The sequence below is a fragment of the Solanum dulcamara genome, chromosome 6 (assembly GCF_947179165.1).
Source record: "Solanum dulcamara chromosome 6, daSolDulc1.2, whole genome shotgun sequence".
NCBI lineage: Eukaryota > Viridiplantae > Streptophyta > Magnoliopsida > Solanales > Solanaceae > Solanum > Solanum dulcamara.
The window spans coordinates 943127-965236 of record NC_077242.1 but is presented as its reverse complement, the minus strand read 5'-3'; the positions used below and the strand labels follow the sequence as shown (position 1 = coordinate 965236).

Below are 22110 nucleotides of genomic sequence, written 5' to 3'. Positions count from 1 at the left end.
TTGTATCCAACACAGAATTGTTGTAAAAATAAAAAAATGTAAGAGCTCAGATGCGCTATTAAATCATCTTTGAATCAGACAATTGCGGAGACCCAAATCACCGCATAATGCACAAATTTCTTCACTGCTCAAATTGCACCAGCCGGGAATCGAACCCGGGTCTGTACCGTGGCAGGGTACTATTCTACCACTAGACCACTGGTGCTTTGTTGTTCGAAGAGCTGTTGTTAAACTATACTACCACAAATACAGGACAACTATATTTATTTAAACACTCAAATTATAATTTGCTATAATAAAATTAAATACGTAATAAAATGTTCATATTAGACACTTTTACTCCAAATTTTGAAAGAATTTATTTTTTGTGTGTTCTGAACAATTACTACTACTACGCCTCATCCCAAAATTTGAGATCTGTTCTATGAATCTCCATTCCATCATTTAACCTCATATCATATTATCAACCATAACGAATAAAATTAAAGTGAAAATATTTTTAAAAATATAATAATAATAATTTTAAAAAATAATATTTTATTCAAGTTAAACATATCCTCAACTAGTAGGTATCACCTAAGATGGATCTTTTTCTTTCATTGTGTCTTATATCATAGCTAAGTTTGTATTAATACTAAGCAATTGTAAGTCTTTTGAGATCATTTCCTTTCATATAATTTTAGGTCTGTTCCATCTCCTTTTAACTCCTTCACTTACCATAACTTTACACCTATAGATTGATGCATCTATAATGGTTAATACAAAAATATGTCCAAACTATCTTCTTGCATTTTATTTTACAATGTGTGCTACTTTCACCTTTAAGCAAATATGATCATTTCTAATTTTATCTAATACAATATTCATATCTCTGCAATACTTATCTACGATACCTTGAATTTTGACAATTCATTATTCACAACCATATAATATAGCCGATTTTGTAGCCATTCTATGATATTTACCTTTCACTTTTGATAAGTATTCTTCTATCATATAAAACTTCGATAGCACTTTCCCATTTTAACAATTCAATTTTAATCTTTTAATTATACACATCTAAATTCAAATTCATTTGAGGAAACGCACAACTTTTCCCCCAAATCGTAGTTCGCATACTCCATTCCTGACGAGGTCTGTGGCCTTTCTCCTTCTTATATCTCTTCTATTTCTGCAACACAGACTTTGTTTCATTTTTCTAATTTGCGGTTTCTTTTTTTTGTGTACTCTATGTGTTTGATGAAATGCCTCTTACGTATTGTAGCGTTCAATTATATGCTTTTGCATTTCATTTATGAACTCTCCAACCGATTCGATTTTGATGTTCTGAAATACCTGAAAAGTGATACCTTTGTTCTTTGGTCTGAGCTAGGATTTTGAATTTAGGGGTTTTAGATCTTGTAGAAAATATAGCTTACTGGGTTTTTTGATAACTTATTTATACATATTAGTGCCCGTTTGGCCATGGATAATTCACTTCTGTACGGAATAAAACTGTTTGGACATAAAATTGTTATAACAATAACAACAAACCTAGTACAATCTGTCTAGTCTAGGCAGGGTAGGGTGTAAGCCCACTTTCTGGAATTTGAAATACTCTCAAAAGTTTTCACATTTTTCACTCCAAATCACTCACAAAAATTCAAAAACAATTCCAATTTGTACGTCCAAACACAACTTCAAGTTTCAAATACCCTTTTTAACTTGAAAACAAATACTATTTTTTTTTCCAAATTTCACAATTTTTATGTCCAAACGCCCACTAAGTAGATTTTTAATACAAATACAGAGTCTACACCAAAGCTATTGTGTTGTGCCTAACCCATAGACAGTCTTATAGCTCAGCCTGGTTGTGCTCAATTTGCTGTGTTGGAGGAAAGCAAGAATCTTTGGATATCCAGTGGGGACGAGAATCTAATGGGATGATTTGTTTCTCTTTGCAGGGAATCTAAAAGTCTAACAAGATGCTGCCACAGCGGATGAAAAAGGTTATGACTGACAATCCAAAGAAGTTAGCCAATTTGATTGACCTAGTAAATCTCCCTTCAACACTTAGAGAGTTCACGGGTCAGTCGCAGACCTCCCGCTTGGGTTGTTTTAAGCGTGTCTGGTCTTACATCAAGGAAAACAATCTCCAGGTACCTATATTAGCCTCTGTATTATATGGTTTCTTGTTGCGGAACTATATATCCATATTTACTCCATTTCAAAGACAATCCCTTTCATATGTGGGATGTCTTCAGCCGTGTTATTTAAACACATTTTATTAAGCCACATTAATGAGTAAACAATGATAAACTTGAAATGGGGTATATCATGTACAAAATTAGGTCTTGGCCTAACTCACACCCCAAAAGCTGGCTCGTGAGGTGAGGATTGCCCAAGTCCATATAAGGAGACCAAATTTTCCTCATCCCACCAATGTAAGACTTAACATCATGTTTGATTGTCCTTCCATCCCATGTTATATTGCCATATTTGACTTATTAGGGAGTTTAAGATGTTATTTGACTTGTATATTACGTATTGATTGAGGAAGAAAATATTAAAGTAATGTTGGTTTCATGGAGAAATCATCAAAATCAAAGTTTAAATTTCGAATAGTTTAATGAATTTGAATTCTTGAATGTTGTAAAATTTGAATGGAATGATGCGTAACATTTTGGACATCTCAAAATGGAATAAACGCCATATAAATTAGGACAGGGGAAGTAGCTTTTTGTAATAGTGATATTAACTAGTAACTGGTATTCTAATTGTTAAGAATCTGCTTGTTTGATCTCTGGCATGGTCTTGTTGCAAATGATGTTATGAATTTTTTTTCTTAGATAGAGTGAGCCAGTGAGGACATGGATATATAGCACTAAAGTTTAGAATTGAACCAGGAGACTTCTTAAAGTTTATAGCTAAGCAAACAACATTAGATTAATGGTAATGTTTATTGCTAACCTATTTCTACTCTGGACTGTGGAGGCAACTCAAACATGCATAGATAACTAGGTGAACTGTTGGATCACTTCTATGCGTATATATATTTCTCACATCTGTAAAAAATTCTCCTTTTATGAAGCAATTTGTTTCCCGATGCATAGAGGAAATAATTGTTGATTTCTCCCTTTATTTAGTTCACTCAGTCTTTCTCGCGTTTTTGCAAAAAAAATTGCCCTCAATTTCGTTTTAGATGATTTCAGCTTTTGGCTGTGGTTTTGGTCTTTCAGTTGCCTGCATGCCAAACTAACATGGTGCATATGATTTACACACATTTCAAATAGGCTGTGAGAAACTTTTATAGATATTTCTCTAGTTTTTATGTGCTTAAAATATTACACTTGATCGGTTTTTGACAGAACTGCAATTGTTTTAGCTTTATCATGACTTCTCCGTGTTGTTCTCCTTTTAGGATCCAAACAACAAGAACTTGGTTAATTGCGATGAAAAGTTGAAGAGTATCTTGTTGGGTAAGTCCCAGGTTGAGCTGACTGAACTACCGACGCTGATCAAGCTGCACTTCCCTAAGCAACCAAGATGATTGAGTTTATTGTAATGTTTAATATAAGTGCAGCAATTCTTGAACTTTATACTAGACTCCATGGATATTATGAAGACAGATGTTATGTAGCTTGGTAAAAGACTTGGCTTATTAGTCAAAGTTCTACAAGAAGAAGCAGAAAGTTGTGTTATACCACAGTTCCCTCTTTAGGTAAAATGCTACATTTTACTGTATTAATGCTTTTTTTTGATGAAGTACTGTACTTCTCTACCTACACAAGGTAGCGGTAACGTCTGCATATACTCTGCTCTACCCTCTTTAGACCTCCCCTGTGGGACGGGGTATGTTGTTGTATAAAAGTATGTCAACTTTGCATAACAGAATTTCAAAGCTCTAACTTCTCCTTTATGTGTCAAACTCAAATACTTCCTTTTTGAGCTGAGGATCTATCGGAAGTAATTTCTCTGCCTCACAAAGATGGAGGGTAAGGTCTGCATAATAAGACAGTTGCAAACAAACATTGACACACATGAACTATCTACATTAATACTTAGAATAAAAACATATATGAACTACTAATTATGTATATTGCACAAAATTATAAGTAATTGAAAAATAAAAAATAAAAAAATGTAAGAGCTCAGATGCGCTATTAAATCATCTTTGAATCAGACAATTGCGGAGACCCTAATCACCGCATAATGCGCAAATTTCTTCACCGCTCAAATTGCACCAGCCGGGAATCGAACCCGGGTCTGTACCGTGGCAGGGTACTATTCTACCACTAGACCACTGGTGCCTCTTGTTGTTTAAGTTTACCATAATCTAATATGAAGCAACTTGTTTCATTTTTAGTTAGACATTTAGGCATAATTTGGTTGAAGAAAAAAAAATATTTTAAAATTGAATTTGTGTTTAGACATCAATTTTATTTGAAATAAATAATATCCAAAGATTAGATTTTTCATAGTTTTAAGAATGTAGATCTATTTCTTGTACTTGCTCAATGTGAAATCTTATTGTGTAGATATAATTTCAATGTGAATATCGTGATTCATCGTATTGAGATAGAGTGGATGAAATGAAAGTTTGTATTTAGCGTCTTATGTGATAAGAATATGTCAATGTATCTTAAAGGTAAGTTTTATAAATTGATGATCAGATTAACTATGTTGTATGAGGCAGAACGTTGGTTAGTCAAGAACTCACACAACTAAAAGATGTGAGTAGCAAAAATAAGGATGTTGAGATTGATATGTTGACATATTAGAAGAGATAAGGTCATGAACAATGTTATTTAGGACAATGTGAAAATGACCTCCGTGATGAACAAGATGAGGGAGGTGAGATTGAGATGATCGAGCATGTGAGGAGAAGATATACAAATGCCCCAATAAGGAGGGTAAGACGTTGGCTATTATAGATATAAGGAGAGGTAGATGTAGGTCGAAGAAGCACTGAAGAGAGATGATGAAACATGATATGACACTCTGACAACTCACCAATGACATGACCCTACATAGAAAGATGTGGAGTTCGAGAATTAACATAGAAAATTAGGTATCTGGGCGCGTTTCCCCCCCCCCCCCCCAAATAGTATTAATCTCCTACTATCTTATTCTTCAACTTTAATATTACATGTTATTTTCCTTTGCTTTAGTAATGTATTATTTGTTATTGTTATGATTCTCCAGATCCTACGTTGTGGGATTTCACTGGGTTGTTGTTGTTATAATTGTCATTTAATATTTTCACTTGAGTCGAGTGTCTACTGAAAATAATCTCTCCATCTTTATTAAATAGGAATAAAACTACGTATTTACTATTCTCCATAATCTTAATTTGATAGAAATAAAACAACGTACACAAAACTCTCTTACGTATCTATCTGTTAATTATGTCCAAAAAAGAGATCTTCTTTTTGTGATCAATGATAATAACTTATTGTAGTAATCTATAAGTTTCTACGACCTTGGAGTTGCATTTTTTTTAATTTTTTTTGGTTGCAAAAGGAAATTTAAGAAAAAATATTTTTTATTTCTTTTTTTCCTTTTCCATCTCTCTCCTGCTAAAAACCCTTCTCTTGTTCCACCGCCATTCCAAAATTCTCAATTTTCAGTTCAATATTTCTCCTGTTTACAAATCCTCATAGAGAAAAACCCTAAATTCAGCTATGTCGTTGAGTAGAATCTCATCTCGGTTCTCAAGGAATGTGTTGACACAGTGCCGTAACTCTCTGCTCCTCTATTATAGACAGAATCAACAGCACCATGTTCCCTTACTTTCATCTCAGTTCCACTCAATTCGCAATATAAGAGAAAAGGTTCAATCTTTGTGCTGCCCCAAATACTCTTTTCAGTTCCTCCCCCTTTTTTATAGATTAGGGTTTTGCTGGGGTTTAAGCAGAAATTGTAATTTAGCTGTGCAATAGGCTTCTGTTTGGACCCACAACTTGATGTTAATTTTAACTTCAGTTTTATCTATTAAAGTATGTAGTTTTAAATGTTTTGCTAAAGAAAAGGTTTAATCTTTGTGCTATCCCTATACTTCCCTTTTTGTGAATTGTTGATTTTGTGTTTTGCTAGGTTTTAGAGGAAATTGTAATTTGCCCATACAACAGGCTTCTATTTGGACAACAACTTGATGGTGCTATTAACTCCAGTTTTCTCTATTATACTCTGTACTTGTTAGTGGGTTGTTGCCAAAATTTAATCTTGGGAAGATTTTGGACTTGATATGTTTGAGTCATTAGCAACATTGGCAACTCTCACATATTGTTTAGTAGAATAGGACATAAGTTAAAAATTGTTTGGACTTCAAATAGTGTAGTTACAACCGTTTTTCCTTGGGCTAATTTGAGTATACAGCAGGCTTCTGTTTGGACCATAATTTGACGTATTTTCTTTTGGGTCCAGAATGAACTGAAAATGCAGGACAAGGCTTATGGGGTAACATGATTTGTAGTTTTGTAAAAACAAAAATGATTCCTAATTGCTTCATTTCATTGTACACAGCCAAGTTTGGGAAAAAAACAATGATAATATGTCCGTCTTATAAAACGATGCATTAACAGTGATTTAATATACATTCGCGAGCTTCTATTGTTTTTCTTCTTATAACATTGAATCTCTGATGTTTACCTAGATATTGCTGATTCTGCTGACTGTGTTTGTGGGTTAGGTGTCTCTAGTTCCTGAATCCCCCTTGCAACGTTTTGGAATCTCATCCTCTGCATCCCCCCAACCTGATGAAAAAGAAACATCTCAGTCCCAAGGAGGAGAAAGCGGAACAGAGAAAGCTTCAGCTTCTGCTGATTCTCGCATTAAGTCTGAGAAGGATGAATCAGGTTGCAATATGCTTCCAGTTTAACATGGCTGAAAATGCCATAAGCAGAAAATGTACTAAACAGTGTGTTTTTTGTTGTTCTGATTCAGATTTGGATTTGGAGGATCTTTCTAGGGATGACCTGGTCAAATATGTGATTGAGAAGGAAGAACTCCTTAAGATGAAACATGAGGAGCTTCGAAACATGCAGGATAAGGTTCTTCGGACTTATGCAGAGATGGAGAATGTCATGGAGAGAACTAGACGAGAAGCAGAAAATACCAAGAAGTTTGCCATTCAGGTTAGTTTTGTAAGCACATATTATGCTACACAAGCACGACTAATTTTCTGTAGTCTAACTTGCTCTTCTACGTCTCTCATCTTTGTATAAATAATGTTGCAGAATTTTGTGAAAGCCCTTCTAGATGTTTCTGATAATCTGGGAAGGGCTTCTTACGTTGTAAAAGAGAGCTTCTCCAAAATTGATGTATCTAAAGACACAACTGGTGCCGTGCCACTTCTGAAGACTCTTCTGGAAGGTGTTGAAATGACTGATAAACAGCTGGCAGAGGTACACTCTTACCCCTTAAATATATTGTGGCACATCTCTCCTCATGTTTTTACTGTGGATTATGAAAAGCAAGTATCTGGCTCTTCAACTTGTTTGTGCCCTCTTGGGGTGAAAAGAGGGAGGGGGAATTGAACGTGAGAAGTAAAATCGGGTTATCATGTTTTCTTTATGTCTGGTTATGAAGTGAAAGATCAGGGAGAGAAAAAGCTCAGCACTTTCAAGGATAGAAGAGTCACTTTCTATTTGGATAGCTTTTTTCAGTCGTACCAAATAATTAGAAAGTAATTATTAGTAGTCTATGTAAGAGAAATAAATAAATGAATGTCTCGTGGCTGATCCTTTTGATTTGTTGTGAGAATAAAAACAAAATCAATCATTATAGGTTTTCCAAATCCCTTCACGAAGATACAAGTCTAACAAAAAGAAACGACTTCTGAAAAACATCAAACACTGTTCAGGTGTATCAACAATTAAGTCATAGTTCCAACTGTTTGTGTTTGCTTAAATAAAAGGAAAGTCTATCAACTCAAGTCTACAAGTACCTTATCAAAGATGAATAAATAAATAAATAACTAAATAAAAGCTAAATCAATCAAGTACATGTTCTTTTAATCTCATACACCCTACATAAGTATTCGTACCTAACAAGAATTAAATGAATTTTGACAGATATCTTACCTGATACAAAAGTAACACCAACTAAGTCTTAATTCCAACAAAGACTTCCTTTGCAAAAAAATAAATTGTCTTAATCCCAACGCTTGAATAGTGCCCGCTGCATTGCATTATGTTTCTTGCTATATCCACATCGATTTGAGAGATTATAGGTCTATATTCTTTCCTTTTATCACTTCCAATAATCGCACTGTTGCACATATTGAAGGTGCATATTAAGACACACTTAAGACACAGGTGAATCATCTCGGACGACATTCACTTATTTTATCCTCCCTGATGCCATTTGTACTTCTGCATATCAATTTTGTAATACTGCATATCAATTTTAACTTCCCCATTACTATGACATTCTTTTTGGTGAAGGATCAACATTCACTTTCATATGATGTTGTTGGTGTTACAAGTAGTTTTACTTTTGCCTTTTATTTTGTTAGTACTTAGTATCTTCCTATCGCAAAGCACTTCTATAGCATTTCACTGTTTTAGCTATTTTACTTTAATCAATGTGTTACATCTTCATCGATCATGTCATTCTCCTTGAAAAATAAACCTAGATAACTATATTTTTTTGAAGGTCAATTTGCTCTCACATCACTTTAATTTTCTCATGGCTGTTAAGATTGCAAAGCATATGTTTTGTTTACCTTCTACTTATCATGAGAACCATAGTCTTGAGTGCTTTTCAGTACTTCTAACTTTTATTGACTTCCTCACTTGTTTCACCGGTTAACACAAAATCAACTTCAAATAGCGTGCACTATGGAACCTCAGCTTGTATTCTATTGGTTACCTTATATTATATTAGGGTAAAGTATGGGATACATTATTAAGTCAAGTTTGGTAAGGTGTCTAGAGAAGTTCTTTGAAAAGTAAAAAGTAGGTCAGAATATGCCAAGACAATCAGCTTTGAAAAACTCTTTATTTCAAAAAGGAAGGATGGGTTTTGGAGCATGAGGGCGAAGTATCTCAGTTTTGCTGTGACCATGAAGCGACCCACTGAAAAAGAACTCCCCTTTATATTGGGGAAGCCGTCTGACATCAATTATTGTTAGAATTAAATTTACATATTTAAAACATGTAAGTACTATGAATCACAAGTTTTTTATAATATAAAATATTTTGACAATTGTTGGAGAAATAAAGGATTATTTGACTCTCCATAAAGTAAATATGTCATATAGGATCCGGCAAATGGAGTAAGAGCCCGTTTGGATGGGCTTAAAAAAGTAACTTTTAGGTATGAAGTGCTTTTGGAACTTTGAAGTGCTGAAAGTTATTTTTATAAATAAGCAGTTGAGTGTTTGGATAAAAGTGCTTATGTTGAAAATAAGTGTTTGAATTTTAGGGTTAAAAGAATAAAAATGATAGTTTGAGAATTTAGTTAAAATATAAGGGATATAAAAGTAATTTTCATGGTCAAACAAAATGGCTTTAAGCACTAGGAAAAAAAAGTTAGAAATCCTAACTTTTCATTTTTGACTGACTTTAAGAATTTTATGGCTTAAAGTTAGCATTAGGCAAACACGTCCAAAAGCTAAAAAGGGGCTTTAAGTTGGTTTTGACCAGCTTAAAGCCAATCCAAACGGGCTCTAAATATAAAATAGTATTAAAATTGCTGGAGGGCGACAAGATTTGCCAGCTTTTTTAGCTGCACTAAGATAAAAAGTAGGTCAGTGAAAATGACATGAAGTGTGTACTCTAAGCTATTTAAGTGTAGTGTGAATTCATATCCCCCAACCTAAAGTTTGAATCTGCCACGGTGATCATGCGACTGTATTCACTAACCTAAGCTAGCTAATTCCATAAGTACACTCTTAGGCTGATATGTTTTGGCAACGGAAGCCATTGCTTTGGATTTTCTTCAAGCAAATGCCCCAGTTGGCTTCTGAAATAAATATAAGAAGCAGAAAACAGGTCCGCAATATTCATGTGCAGCTGTGGGAAATGAGGTGCAAGGAAAAGATCTTGGACATTGAAAAATCTCAGTAGAAAACTTGCTAGATGCTCCAATTACAAGTTCACATTGAAATTTAATAAATAGGAGCATGCCTACCTCTGGGAAATGATAATAGCCATTAGCTTCCACCCTTTGGCCATTGCTTTGGATTTTCTTCAAGCAAATGCCCCAGTTGGCTTCTGAAATAAATATAAGAAGCAGAAAACAGGTCGCAATATTCATGTGCAGCTGTGGGAAATGAGCTGCAAGGAAAAGATCTTGGACATTGAAAAATCTCAGTAGAAAACTTGCTAGATGCTCCAATTACAAGTTCACATTGAAATTTAATAAATAGGAGCATGCCTACCTCTGGGAAATGATAATAGCCATTAGCTTCCACCCTTTGGCCATTGACCATCTGCCCATAGTACTTTTTGTCCTATTTCAAACTTCAGTAGTGTTTTTATACTAATTGTTGAGGTCCAGGGGGTATTGTAAATGCTCAATGTTATTATTGCTTTTGCACTATGTTATGGATCTTTAATCCTTTTCGGATGTAGGTTCTCCTTTAGATCTGACTTCTGAGTTGCTTCTTTTGGCTTTTCAGGTATTCAAAAAATTTGGTGTTGAAAAAATTGATCCTACCAATGAAGAATTTGATCCAAATAAGCATAATGCAGTATTTCAAGTACCTGATCCTGAAAAGGCTCCCGGAATGATTGCTGTTTGTCTTAAGGTATTGTTTAGTATTTTCTTTTCAATTACAAGTAATTTGGTTGTTCTTTTGCATGGTCCTGTAGCAATATCTTAAAAGCATTTGTAGTCGTTACACAACTCAAATATAATGAAAATGCTTCATTAGGATTCAAAATGAGTAGCAAACAATTCTAATTGCACTTATGTTTGCAGCCAGGGTACACCTTGCATGACCGAGTTATTCGACCTGCTGAAGTTGGTGTGACAGTAGCTGTGGAAAGTACAGGGAATTGATCAAAGTACCAACACCTAAATTGGTGGCTCATTAATGTTTTAGAGCTTGCAGTTTAAAAATCAGAACATTTTGATCTTAGGCGATTTGAGCTCTTCATTCTACTTCAAAGAAGGTGTTCATTGTGCAGATGTTAAAGCTATAGCTTTAATGTTCTTTGGTTTGCCCTTTATTTGGAGTTGTGTTAAAATTGAAACAATCAGAACCCTCTGATTCATAAGGCCATTGTTATTGTGGGTGGATACTTCCCCTCTCCACTTCCTCACAAATACACAAATTTTGTTATATGTTTTGAACTTCTAAGTGTAGATGTAACTTATTCTGCTTAAGAGACTGATCGCTGCTGTCATCGCCCAACCAGATCTTTGAGTGAAAGAAGTCGCTATTATTTTTGGAGCTATGGTGAAATAAAGAAAAAATATACTTTTAGGTATTTCATTGTGAACTTCAGGTATTTCTGGGGCTGTGTGGATATTGATGTATGCTTTTTTTCTTCTGTATTTGGAGATGGGGGAACATTTGCTAGATGATTGTTACCTTCACAGAAATATGTTTTAATATGACATTTAGACTTAGAATACATCACGGCAGTCCGCATGTTCTTATATACAGCGAAGTGGGCAAAAATAATGCCAAAGTTACAAACTAGCAAGTGGTATTTGTCACTCCTTTTTCAATGCGTATGTCAGTCTTGCAAGAATTAATGACAGTTTTGAGTAATACATCTGGATGCATCTGAGCTCTAACCATGACTTCTGGGATCAGAAATCTGATGAACCTTGCGCGATTCAGCACTTGTATATTGTCCCACAGCGCGAGAATAAGGTATTGATTCTTTTCCTTGTGCAAGGGCGTCTACATTCTCAAGCAAATACTTTTTTGGAAGACGGCCAACGACATTACCTTCCTCATTTCCATCTTTATCCAGGAATGCAAAATGGGGGATACCCTCAACTCCAAACTCATCAAGCTCTTGTTCCCACTTTGTGTTATCCACATTCAACATAACAAAATTCACACGGTCCCTGCATTAACAACATGAACCTCAACAACAACAGCAACAACATAATGCCCAGTGGAATCTCACAAGTGGGGTTGGGAAGGATGAAATATACGCAGATTATTCCTGATAGACGAGCATGAACCTTCTTAACACTTAAATTGTTCACTGACTTATGCTATGCATATTGCTAACAATAACACATGCTACAAAGAACAAGCAGAAACTCAAGCATGCACTTATTATTGCTTAAACAGGACGAAAAGAAAAAGACTCTACTATTGAAGAAATGGAAATCTCTCTGAAAAGAATAACTGAAAGAGAACTCTATTATATTGATTGGAAAAAGAGTTGGTTATCAGTAATCAATAACAAAAAAAGAGATTTACTTGTACTGCTCTTCAACTTTATAGACATCTGGAGCTAATTCTCGACAAACTTCACACCAATCGGCATAGAATTCTACAACAGTAGGCTTTCCATTGGAAAGAGCCTGCATGGGAGGAGATCAAAAAGAAAATTAAACAGAAAACATAAGAAAGAAACTACAGTTGAAACGACTCAATAGTGAAAGTACATATCTGCAATTTGGAGGAGAGAGTTAAAAAGGAAAACTACAGGTAGGCTTAGATTTACTTAGGGTAGGAGGGTGTTATCAAATTTTTAAAGAAAAAAACAAAGCCTTGTGTTGCGTCAATTAGGTAGATTATAGCAAATGAACACAACAAAACAAATTATCATAAGAAATGATGGTCATGCTTGTACACTAACCTCTTCATATGGCAGTGCTGCAGCCGTGATATCCTTCAAAGAAACACCAAAATCTAGCCTTCGTGAAGAGAAAAATCCTAGAGCTGCAAGGACAGACACTAGTGCTACCCGCCGATTAAAGTCTCTGGTTGGATATTCAGGACCAGTAGAGGGAGGAGAGACTTCAGCTTTACTACTCTCAGTTCCAGCAGCTGGCTCTATTGAGGACTTCTCCTATATAGCACACATTTAGCCGACCGATCAGAGTCTAACCAAAAGTATTGCATCAGACATGAATAATATCCAAGGGATTATTATCAGAATGGGTCAGTGTGCATTGAGAAAGCTGAAATGCCATCAACATTATGTATATCAACTTGAAGATTAGATTGCACCACTAGCTATATTTTCTATGTAAATGCATCACCTCACTAGCAAAACCTTAAACATTATGAAGTTGATATGAATGGATTTAGTTTCTTTGTTAATACTTTTTCTCTTTCTATGCAACAGATTATACAGGGAACTACAAGGAAGAATCTCACACACACAATCAGGTATGGTTGGGAATTATTAGCACTATATTTCCTTTTCATAAAGTAAATAAGTGAATTAACAATTTTCTCTTTTATTTTATTTGGTGAGAGGTGATTAGACATGGCATAACACACATGTATTTTACCGAGGACATGGCCCTAGATAGGAAGATGTGGAGGTCGAGGATTAGGGTAGAAGGTGTTTAGATAGTGGGACGTTGTCTAGTTTTCCTTATAAGTATTATTATTATCACTGTCTTACTATGTTATTCTTTGATATTATTATTACATGTTTCCTTTATTTCAGTTATTGTATAACTTGTTATTGTTGATGTTCTTTCCTCCGTTATTTATCTACATGTGTTTTCAATTTTATATTTCTTTTTCTTACTAATTTTGATATGCTTTTACTTAAGTTGAGGGTCTATCAAAAACTTCTCTTTCTCTACTTCACAAAGTAGGGGGTAAGGTTGCATACACACAACCATCTCCAGACCCCACTTATGAGATAACACTAGGCATATGTTATTATTTTTTTGTAAGTAACCTTCTATATTTTCATATCCATGAAGTCCGGACCAACCTTTGACTAATTCCATTTGATACTTGCTACCTCTCACTAACCATGTTGTTTGGACCAGCTTGGACGCATCTCAAAGGGTATCTGCTAACTCTCACTAGCAGATGGGGTAATTTTTATCCACCAACGCTTAGATAAATGCCTTTATTAGATGGGAAGAAATCATCTAATGAGATTGAACCTAAGACCTCGGAATTCCCATCCCACCTCATTAACTACTAGGGCATATCCGGGTGCAATGAACAACTCTCTATTTTCTTTATAACTAAGTCAATAAACAAGACTATAAGTAAATGCTTCCCTCAACATGGGAATTTGACCCAAAAGTGGTTGCTCAATTTCTTCCTTCAAAATACCCTTTACAAGTTCACAAATGACAAAACTGCGCACTTTTTGCTACACTGCTATTTCACCCAAATAAACCTTAATGGGTGTCAATAAAAACAACAAAGAAAGTGAAAAGACTAAACCTTTACTGCAGATTCATACGTGTCGGAGTTTGGTTGGCAGCAATCGCCTGTTTTGGGATCTGTTTGGCAGTATATTCTTTGATACTTTTGAACATTCTTCAACTGATGATAAATGGAAGGTTTCACAGAGTGCAAAGTTTGATTGGGTCGAAAATGAAAGGGCCTCAGTCTGTGGAGTCCAATAGAACTAGAAGCCACTTTAGCCATGGCGAAAACCCTTTTCTTTACCTTCACTGATTTGAGAAAATGGCGAAAATCTTGTAGCTAGTGGACATAGATGCTGCTTTGTTTTTGTAGATTTTTCATTACTGCTTTTGACCATTTAAAACGGCGTCGTATTAGTTTCCTCTCAATTAATAAAGAGCATTTGAAGCAATTAAAATTTAAAATTTATAAGTTCCGAATTATAAGCACAATAACATAAGATAATGTAACAACTAACAAGTTTGAAATTTAATGCTCCATACATAGTAGGAGTTTTTCTTAATACATGTATATAATTCGAGGTAAGATTACTAGAATTAATCGAGCACGCATATTACATTATATATTTTTAATTTTTTTTTTGATTAACGTGAAAAGTATTTAAAAATTAGATGAAAAAGAAGAGCCTCATTATATATTTTTTTACAACATAAAGCAAAGAGGAAATACAATACAACTTCTTAGAGGATTATCTATTCTAATATCATGTTCGCCCAAACATACTTATATTAGTGTTAGTATATTCAAATTTGCTCATGATAAATTTCACTTATTATAATAGTCTAATTTTTTTTAAAACATCAATGCAACTTCACTCATTTTTGTGATTTTTATTTTATTTTTTCATGTTATTAATTTTATAATTTATATTAGGAATATTCAAAAGATAATAATATTGATTTCCAATTTTCCATGCCTTATCCTTTTTTTTTTCCTTGCATTATTTCATATCAAAGTTACACTGCAAATACAAATTTGCACCTATTACATAGTGTGAAGTCACAAATATTTTTCAACTACATTTAAGGATTTATCTTTTACTAAGAAATAATATGAGATAATAAGTACTTATATCATGTAAAATGTTATTGAATTTTAATTAAAAGAGAAATATATTTTCGAAAAGAGACCTTATCTTCAAGTATTCAGTTCTCCGTTTTGTTTAAGCTTAGAACTGAAGGAGAAAAAAATGGCGACTCCAATTTCCATCCAATTCAATCCTTCAATTCTCTCATTTCCATCAAATTCTACAAAAGCTCAATTCTTTCAACCCAATGATAAATTCTTGCTGAAACAAAAACCCAATTCGTTTTCCCGCCAATTCTCCTCCTTTCTTCAACAACAGCCCCCGTTGCACCAGCTGGCTTCAGCTCGATTCGTGGCGGCAGCGGCAGCATCTTCCGGTGTTGTTGAAACTGTTGAAGATAAACTTCCAGCTGATATTCATGTAACTGAAACCCAGGAACCCAATTCAAGGGTACGTCATTTGGGTCTTTCTTGATTTCTTCTTCTTTTTTTTTAATGACAAGGGAACCTGCAGTCGCACTAGGCAAGTCCCCTGCGATGAACTCGAATGAGAAAGCAAGCTTTCTTTCTCAACCCCAAAATTGTAATTCTTCAAAAAGATTTGATTTTTCGGAATAATTTTCTAACCTTGTGACAACTCAGCGGAGCTAGACTGCTAGAGTATGATCATGGGTTCGGCCAAAATCAGTAGCTTTGGTCCAAATACTGTAATTAGAATTGGATAACTTAAAAAAAGAACTAGAATTCCGAACACATAAGCTTCAAATTTTGGCTTTGCCTAACAAGGGAATACTGTTTGGTTTGCTTTATAGATCTTTGTTGCTTTCTTTTTCAACCTCATGGTTTAATTCTTCACAAAGGTTTGTTTTTTCATACTCACTGAGCTCCGTCCTAGTTTATGTGTCATTTTTCGTTTTTTTAGAAGCAAAGTATATGAACTTTGATCAACGTGTTGAAATGTATTTGAGTAGAATTACAACTTATATAGTACTTCTCGTATAATTTTGAAATATTGAGTTGATTTAATCCAATTTAGCTTCGAAGATTAATTGATTTAGACAATGCATTAGAAAGTGTACTAAATACATCGGGAAAAGTCAAATCTGAGAATTGGAAGTTTAGCTTGATCCTATCTATAGTAATGAAGTATCAAAAGGATTAAAGGCTCACATTCCTTTGCTTCAATTTCTCGAAGAAAGAGTGCCATTATCATGTCCATCATATAACTTCAAATATTTTCTTTTTTCACAGATCAGATTGACTGTAGAAGTTCCAACTGTTGTATGTGAGGATTGCTACAGAAGAGTCATAAAAGAGTTCATGAAACGTTCAAAGGTGTTAGACGAGAATGTTTTCTAATTTATTATTGTTGCCAACAACTTGGGGCTACATTCTATTTTAAAGCTAATTTATTGCTACTATGACCTTATGATTGTTACATGTATTTTGAAATCGTTCATCTTATACTGCATATCAATTCTGATTTTCTATATGATTCACATCATTTTATTGAGTATGACTTAAAATTCCATGTTAAATACTGGCAAAGTGCCTTCTTTTTCACTAAATTTCTTCTTGACAATCTAGTCCATCTCTAAATTCTAATTCCACAGCTGTTATTGAAAGGAATTGAAGTATTTGTCCATACTATTTGTTTTACATGTTCAGGTTCCTGGATTTCGTCCAGGGAAGAATATTCCAGAAGATATCCTTGTTGGCTTTGTCGGGAAGCAAAATGTTCAAAAAGCTGCAGTTGAAGCTATTCTGAAAAGAACACTTCCACATGCCATGTCTTCGGTGCGTCATGCTATTTTTACCGTTGATTAATCTCGTAATAGTTTAAGCTTCTCGAACTGTTGTTACGAATTTGAGGTTTGAGTTTGTTACTAGTCAGCAGTCATAGCCTGTCAAACGCTTGTGTACCTGTAGCTTTTAGGACCTCTGTATCTCATTATTGTTGGAATCAAGAAAAATAAATACAATGCTGGGCCAAAGTAGTGTCTGTCAATACAGTTTTGGTGGTTCTAGGATGTAGTTTGTATCTTGCTTTGCAAATATTTGATTGCTCATGAGTAATAATAGGGAATTTACATTGTTCTAATGAGCTTTCCACTTTCTTGGTTTGCTAAGTCTGATGCATGGATGCTGTTAAACTGTAGGTTACCCGAAATGCATATGAAGACTCCATCCGCATTGTAACCAAATTCGAAGACATGGAAAAGACTTATCTGTCTCTGAATTCCTTGAGGTTTGTTAAACGCTCAAAAGTGAAGATATTTGTTAACTTTATTTTTCACATCTGCTAAACTTGAGTGTTTCATGATCTAGAGTTTGTAGTTCATATGAAATGAGCTTTAAAATTGAAAGTTGAGAAGAGTTTGATCTAGTTAAATACTCCTCCATCCAAATTTATGTGACACATTTTCCTTTTTAGTCTGTCCCCAAAAAGAATGTCACCTTACTATAATTAGAAATAATTTAACTTTAAAATTCCCCTTTACCCTTAATGAAATTATTCATAGCCACACAAATGGTCAAGGAGTGTTTTAGACCAAAAATTTCAAAAGTCTTCCTTTCTTTCTTAAACTTTGAGCTAGTCAAACGGTACTACATAAATTGGGACGGAGGAGTACTAGTACAGGTGTACAGCCTCTGGGACGACATGTCACTTTCAGATATCATATATGCTGTGGCCTATGTCCATGAATAAGAAGGCAATTCTTGACCTGTTATCAATGATGATTATAGGTATGATGTGGTTGTTGATGTGGCTCCTGAAATCAAGTGGAAACCTGACGATGCATACAAAAATATTAAGGTGGTTGTTGAGCTTGACAGCGAGATGGATGCTCAAAGAGCTTCAGAAAAAGAGTTTATACGGCGTCACAAGTCTCTGGGTGCATTGAAAATTGTTACTGATAGGGGTTTACAGGTAACAATTAGTTCCTCGGAGGCTCAGACTAGTTGGGTAGCTTCTTGAAAGCGTCTAAAGAGTCTGCTACTGAGTTTACTTAACTCTTTTCTGCTAAGTTGCGTGGGCTCTTCATTTTTGATGCCGCACCTTTGTCGGGTTCTCCAAAGGTACGGTACTTTTGGAAAATCCAACATGCACCCGTTGACATTTTTGAAGAGTCCGAGCAACATAGCTTCTCTGCTTCCTTACTAATTTAGTGCCTAGATTATGCATTGCACATGTTAAATCTGAATTTTTTTACGTAAAAAGCCATTACTGACTTCAGATGCAATTTTTACAATTCTTTACTGACTTCTTCCTTGCATACTCATTTACAGAGTATTGATCATGTCAGTACTGTTGCTTTGTCCAATTTTTGTGCATTTGGTGTAAACTTTGGAGATTTAAGTCCAGAGACAAACATTTGTAGTCGAGACGGATTTTCTTTTATGCATAGTATATTTGCTTACCATAAGTATCCAAAAAAATTCCAGGTTGGTGACGTCGCTGTGATTGATATATCAGCAACTACGATTGAGCAAGATGGATCAGACGCTAAAAGCATACCAGCTGCAGAGAGTAAAGGTCTAGTATTTCTCTGATAGATTATTTGTAATGAAATTGCTGTCTCCAAGTAGATTTTTAGTTGCTTCTGTAAACTATATGATTGAAGTTTTTCAAGTTCCAATTGCTTGAATTTTTTATTACATAAGTTGCTTGTGTTTGAGCTGATTGTATATGTATCTATGGTTCAGGTTTCAATTTTGATACAGAAGAGGGAGATAATGTCCTTCCCGGATTTCGTGATTCAATTATTGGCATTAAACGAGGTGAAACGAAGTCATTCCCTTTGGTATTTCCAGACTCATGGAAACAAGAAGATCTTCGTGGTGTTAATGCTCAATTCACAGTGAGTTCCTACGCTACCTGATAAAGAATTCAAGTGAAGTCAACCTGTCTGGCTGCCCAATGTTTAGGGTCGGCTTTACGAAATCCTCTCTGACTATGTTACTCAATGAAAACTCATCTAATGCCAATGTTATGCAAATAAAATAAAAAGCAGTAGAAGCTCTCTATATTTTACGAAATGTATAAATCTCTGAAATGCTAAGCCACTCCTTGTGGCAACTACTAATACTTGCCCGAAAAAAAGGAAGGTGCTTTATCCACTATCTCTGCAAAGAAGTAGGTGACTGTCAAAATCGACTAATGTTCCTCAAACAATATAGTTGGCGGTTTCTACAGAGAAGAATTCCATAACCTTACTGGTCAGTTGAAATTGAAGTGTAATTTAGTTTTGAATTTTTAACTCTTAGTTGTGGGACATTTTTCCCTTGTCTGAATAAGGATTTCAATTGGTGTTTCTAAGCAAACGAAAGTCCAACTTCCTCGATCACTTTAAGGCTGATTGATCATACGGTTTTCTGAGATCATTTCAAGTTTTTTGGTAATTAGGTGTATTGAGCTTGTCAGTTCAAGGCATTCCTTCTGTTTTTCTCATCAGGTTGAATGCAAAGAACTGTTCTACAGAGATTTGCCTGAGTTGAATGACTCGATTGCTGAAAAGTTTCTCCCAGGATGCAGCTCCATCGAGGAGGTGAGGACTCTTATTTTTCTCATACGTGCAGAGGAATTGCAGAAAAGCTATTTATTTTTCTGAATTACATTGTAGTTGAGGAGATTTCCTGATACACAATTTGCAGGTCAAGCAAGCGTTGCTGCAAAGATGTCTTGAAGTTGAACAGGCAGCTAAAGACCAAGCAACTGACAATGCCATCCTTGATCAGCTATACAAGGTTTCTTTTTGTTTCCTTTTTTCTATTCAGCAGTCGCAGTTAGCAAATACAAACATGGAAGCCATACCGAGCAATCATGTGTTGTTTGATTGACAAATTTCTTCTCATCAGCTCATTCTTGCGAATCACAAGCTGATTCTTTCCCCTAAACTTGGGAATATGAACGCGCTATCCACTTCCTATTTAACAAAATTCGTGGAGTAACTTTTCTACCCCAATTAGTGAGGACCACTTAGGTTTATTGGTAACAGTTGTTCCACTCACTACTAAAAGAACGTTGATGTTTCACATATTATAATGATGTGGTGCCACAGACTCGCACTTATGCATGGACCAGAACTTTGGTGACTATTTCCGCACATGTATTAGACCATTGTTTATTGAACGTTTTATTATGAGTTTATGACATCTTTTCTTACTCCCTAGATGGTTGAAGTTGATATTCCTCAATCTCTCTTCCAAGAGCAAGGAAGACAACTATATGGAGCTCAACTTTTACAATTGCAGGTCAGACCAGCATTCACCACTCAGTTTTCTCTCCATTTATGGACTTCTATGCATGCTCTAATTTAATCATTATCTTTGTTTAGGCAAATATGAAACTGAACGAACAGCAGCTGGCATCATTATCAAGCCCACGGGCCGTGAATGAGTTCCTTGAAACTCAAAAAGAAAATATAACAATTATCATAAAGCAAAATTTAGCTGTTGGTGATATATTTACACGTGAAAATTTGCAGGTACGTTTCTTCATCTTTATGCGATCCACCTATCAGAGCTCCAACATTATATTTCTCTTAGCTTTTTGTTAATTTCTATGATTTGAGTGTTTCCCCTTCTTTTTTGCCTGTCTAAAGACTTCAAGAATTATTACATTAGTTGTTTAAGTGGTTGGGTACATACGAACTAGTCAAAACTATGAAAGAAATGGGAAGGAAATTCATTTTACTTTGGCCAAGTACTGTGAGGATTGAAAAGTAAATTAGCTCTCTAGTAATGATATCCTCATTTTATCTGTGTGATTGAGTAGCCATGCAAAAGGTTCAAATACTTAGGCATGCTGATAAAGCAGCTTACCTTTTCTGATCATTATTCATTTACTGGACTTTGCAGTTTTCAACAGAGGAGCTAGTGAAGGAGGTTCAGAACTCAATTAAAGAATTCCAACAGCATCAACAGGAATACGATGAAGACCGAGTTAAGCAACAGGTTGGTATTTAACTGAATCATTCTGACAATAGCCTGTTAAATGTAATTGACCGCAGAACCTCAAGAGACTTGATCATAATAGAAACACGAAAACTATCTTTACCAAAAATTGCGCCAGTTTTAAGCAAGTCTCGTGTTTGTTCTCCATATTAAGTAAATTGCATATAGTCTGATGGTCCCTCAATGTTGGCCAGGTACAAGAGGTTCTTGAAGGGGCTAAAGTACTTGAATGGCTAAGGGAAAACACAGAGATTCAGTACATAACTAGGTGAAAAGACATCAATGTTCAATGCTCAAAGAAATGATAAGCTTCAACTTCTGTTGATGCTTCTGAGAACTCTATCATCTCATATAATTCCATAGACATCGGTGCCCCAAATTATTCAAGGAATGTCATCAACTGATGTTGTAAATGCGTCAAACAAGTTTCAGCAGTATTGCTGCACGATTGTTGGCTTGGATTGAAGGAGCTTTACAAAATCTCGAGCATCTTTTTTGATCTACGAATGCAATTTCCAGGATGATGAATCATCATGACTTTTGTTTTGCCATCTAAAAATGTCACCTTTTTCAAGTTGGTGAACTGAAACTACACTTAATTTTGAGAGGCACTCCAGAGCTGTTTATTTGTATACATTTGCACTGATTCGTTGTTAATTCAAATCTTCTGTTACCTAGTCTGTGTGTGTCTGTGCTTGCTAGATTATGAGATTAAGCAATTTGTTCCTTCTTTTTGGTAAAATTTTCTTCTCCAGTTATCACTGTATCTCTCAGTATCTGAAGCACCCCATATTATTTAAGGTTGATCTTGGCAAGTA

The 22110-nt window shown here is 35.0% G+C and overlaps 4 protein-coding genes and 4 non-coding genes across 8 annotated transcripts; 3 read left to right on the top strand and 5 right to left on the bottom strand.

Annotated features, from left to right (window-relative positions):
• Positions 1–42: 42 nt before the first annotated feature.
• LOC129893690 (small nucleolar RNA snoR114) lies at positions 43–130 on the bottom strand. Its single transcript, XR_008767569.1, has one exon. It is a non-coding gene; the product is annotated as a small nucleolar RNA snoR114 (small nucleolar RNA).
• Positions 131–134: 4 nt separating this feature from the next.
• Positions 135–205, bottom strand: TRNAG-GCC (transfer RNA glycine (anticodon GCC)). Its single transcript has one exon. It is a non-coding gene; the product is annotated as a tRNA-Gly (tRNA).
• A 756-nt stretch (positions 206–961) lies between these two features.
• LOC129893453 (upstream activation factor subunit UAF30) lies at positions 962–3744 on the top strand. The gene is made up of 3 exons (XM_055968991.1): positions 962–1134; positions 1944–2138; positions 3401–3744. The coding sequence occupies exons 2-3, from the start codon at positions 1965–1967 to the stop codon at positions 3527–3529; spliced, it is 303 nt and encodes a 100-aa protein (XP_055824966.1). The 5' UTR covers positions 962–1134; positions 1944–1964; the 3' UTR covers positions 3530–3744.
• A 382-nt stretch (positions 3745–4126) lies between these two features.
• Positions 4127–4214, bottom strand: LOC129893691 (small nucleolar RNA snoR114). The gene has a single exon (XR_008767570.1). It is a non-coding gene; the product is annotated as a small nucleolar RNA snoR114 (small nucleolar RNA).
• Positions 4215–4218: 4 nt separating this feature from the next.
• Positions 4219–4289, bottom strand: TRNAG-GCC (transfer RNA glycine (anticodon GCC)). Its single transcript has one exon. It is a non-coding gene; the product is annotated as a tRNA-Gly (tRNA).
• A 1232-nt stretch (positions 4290–5521) lies between these two features.
• LOC129891726 (grpE protein homolog 2, mitochondrial-like) lies at positions 5522–11290 on the top strand. Its single transcript, XM_055967181.1, has 6 exons — positions 5522–5813; positions 6671–6836; positions 6925–7115; positions 7218–7385; positions 10607–10735; positions 10909–11290. Exons 1-6 carry the CDS (start codon positions 5664–5666, stop codon positions 10987–10989), a joined length of 885 nt encoding a protein of 294 aa, XP_055823156.1. The 5' UTR covers positions 5522–5663; the 3' UTR covers positions 10990–11290.
• Positions 11291–11525: 235 nt separating this feature from the next.
• LOC129891727 (thioredoxin-like protein HCF164, chloroplastic) lies at positions 11526–14613 on the bottom strand. The gene is made up of 4 exons (XM_055967182.1): positions 14324–14613; positions 12759–12971; positions 12377–12480; positions 11526–12012 (listed from the first exon to the last, which is right to left on the bottom strand). Exons 1-4 carry the CDS (start codon positions 14528–14530, stop codon positions 11730–11732), a joined length of 807 nt encoding a protein of 268 aa, XP_055823157.1. The 5' UTR covers positions 14531–14613; the 3' UTR covers positions 11526–11729.
• Positions 14614–15431: 818 nt separating this feature from the next.
• Positions 15432–21969, top strand: LOC129892255 (trigger factor-like protein TIG, Chloroplastic). Its single transcript, XM_055967818.1, has 13 exons — positions 15432–15785; positions 16586–16669; positions 17003–17131; positions 17494–17582; positions 18083–18266; positions 18782–18872; positions 19043–19197; positions 19792–19884; positions 19991–20083; positions 20510–20590; positions 20674–20823; positions 21197–21292; positions 21487–21969. The coding sequence occupies exons 1-13, from the start codon at positions 15498–15500 to the stop codon at positions 21562–21564; spliced, it is 1611 nt and encodes a 536-aa protein (XP_055823793.1). The 5' UTR covers positions 15432–15497; the 3' UTR covers positions 21565–21969.
• The last annotated feature ends 141 nt before the right edge of the window (positions 21970–22110 follow it).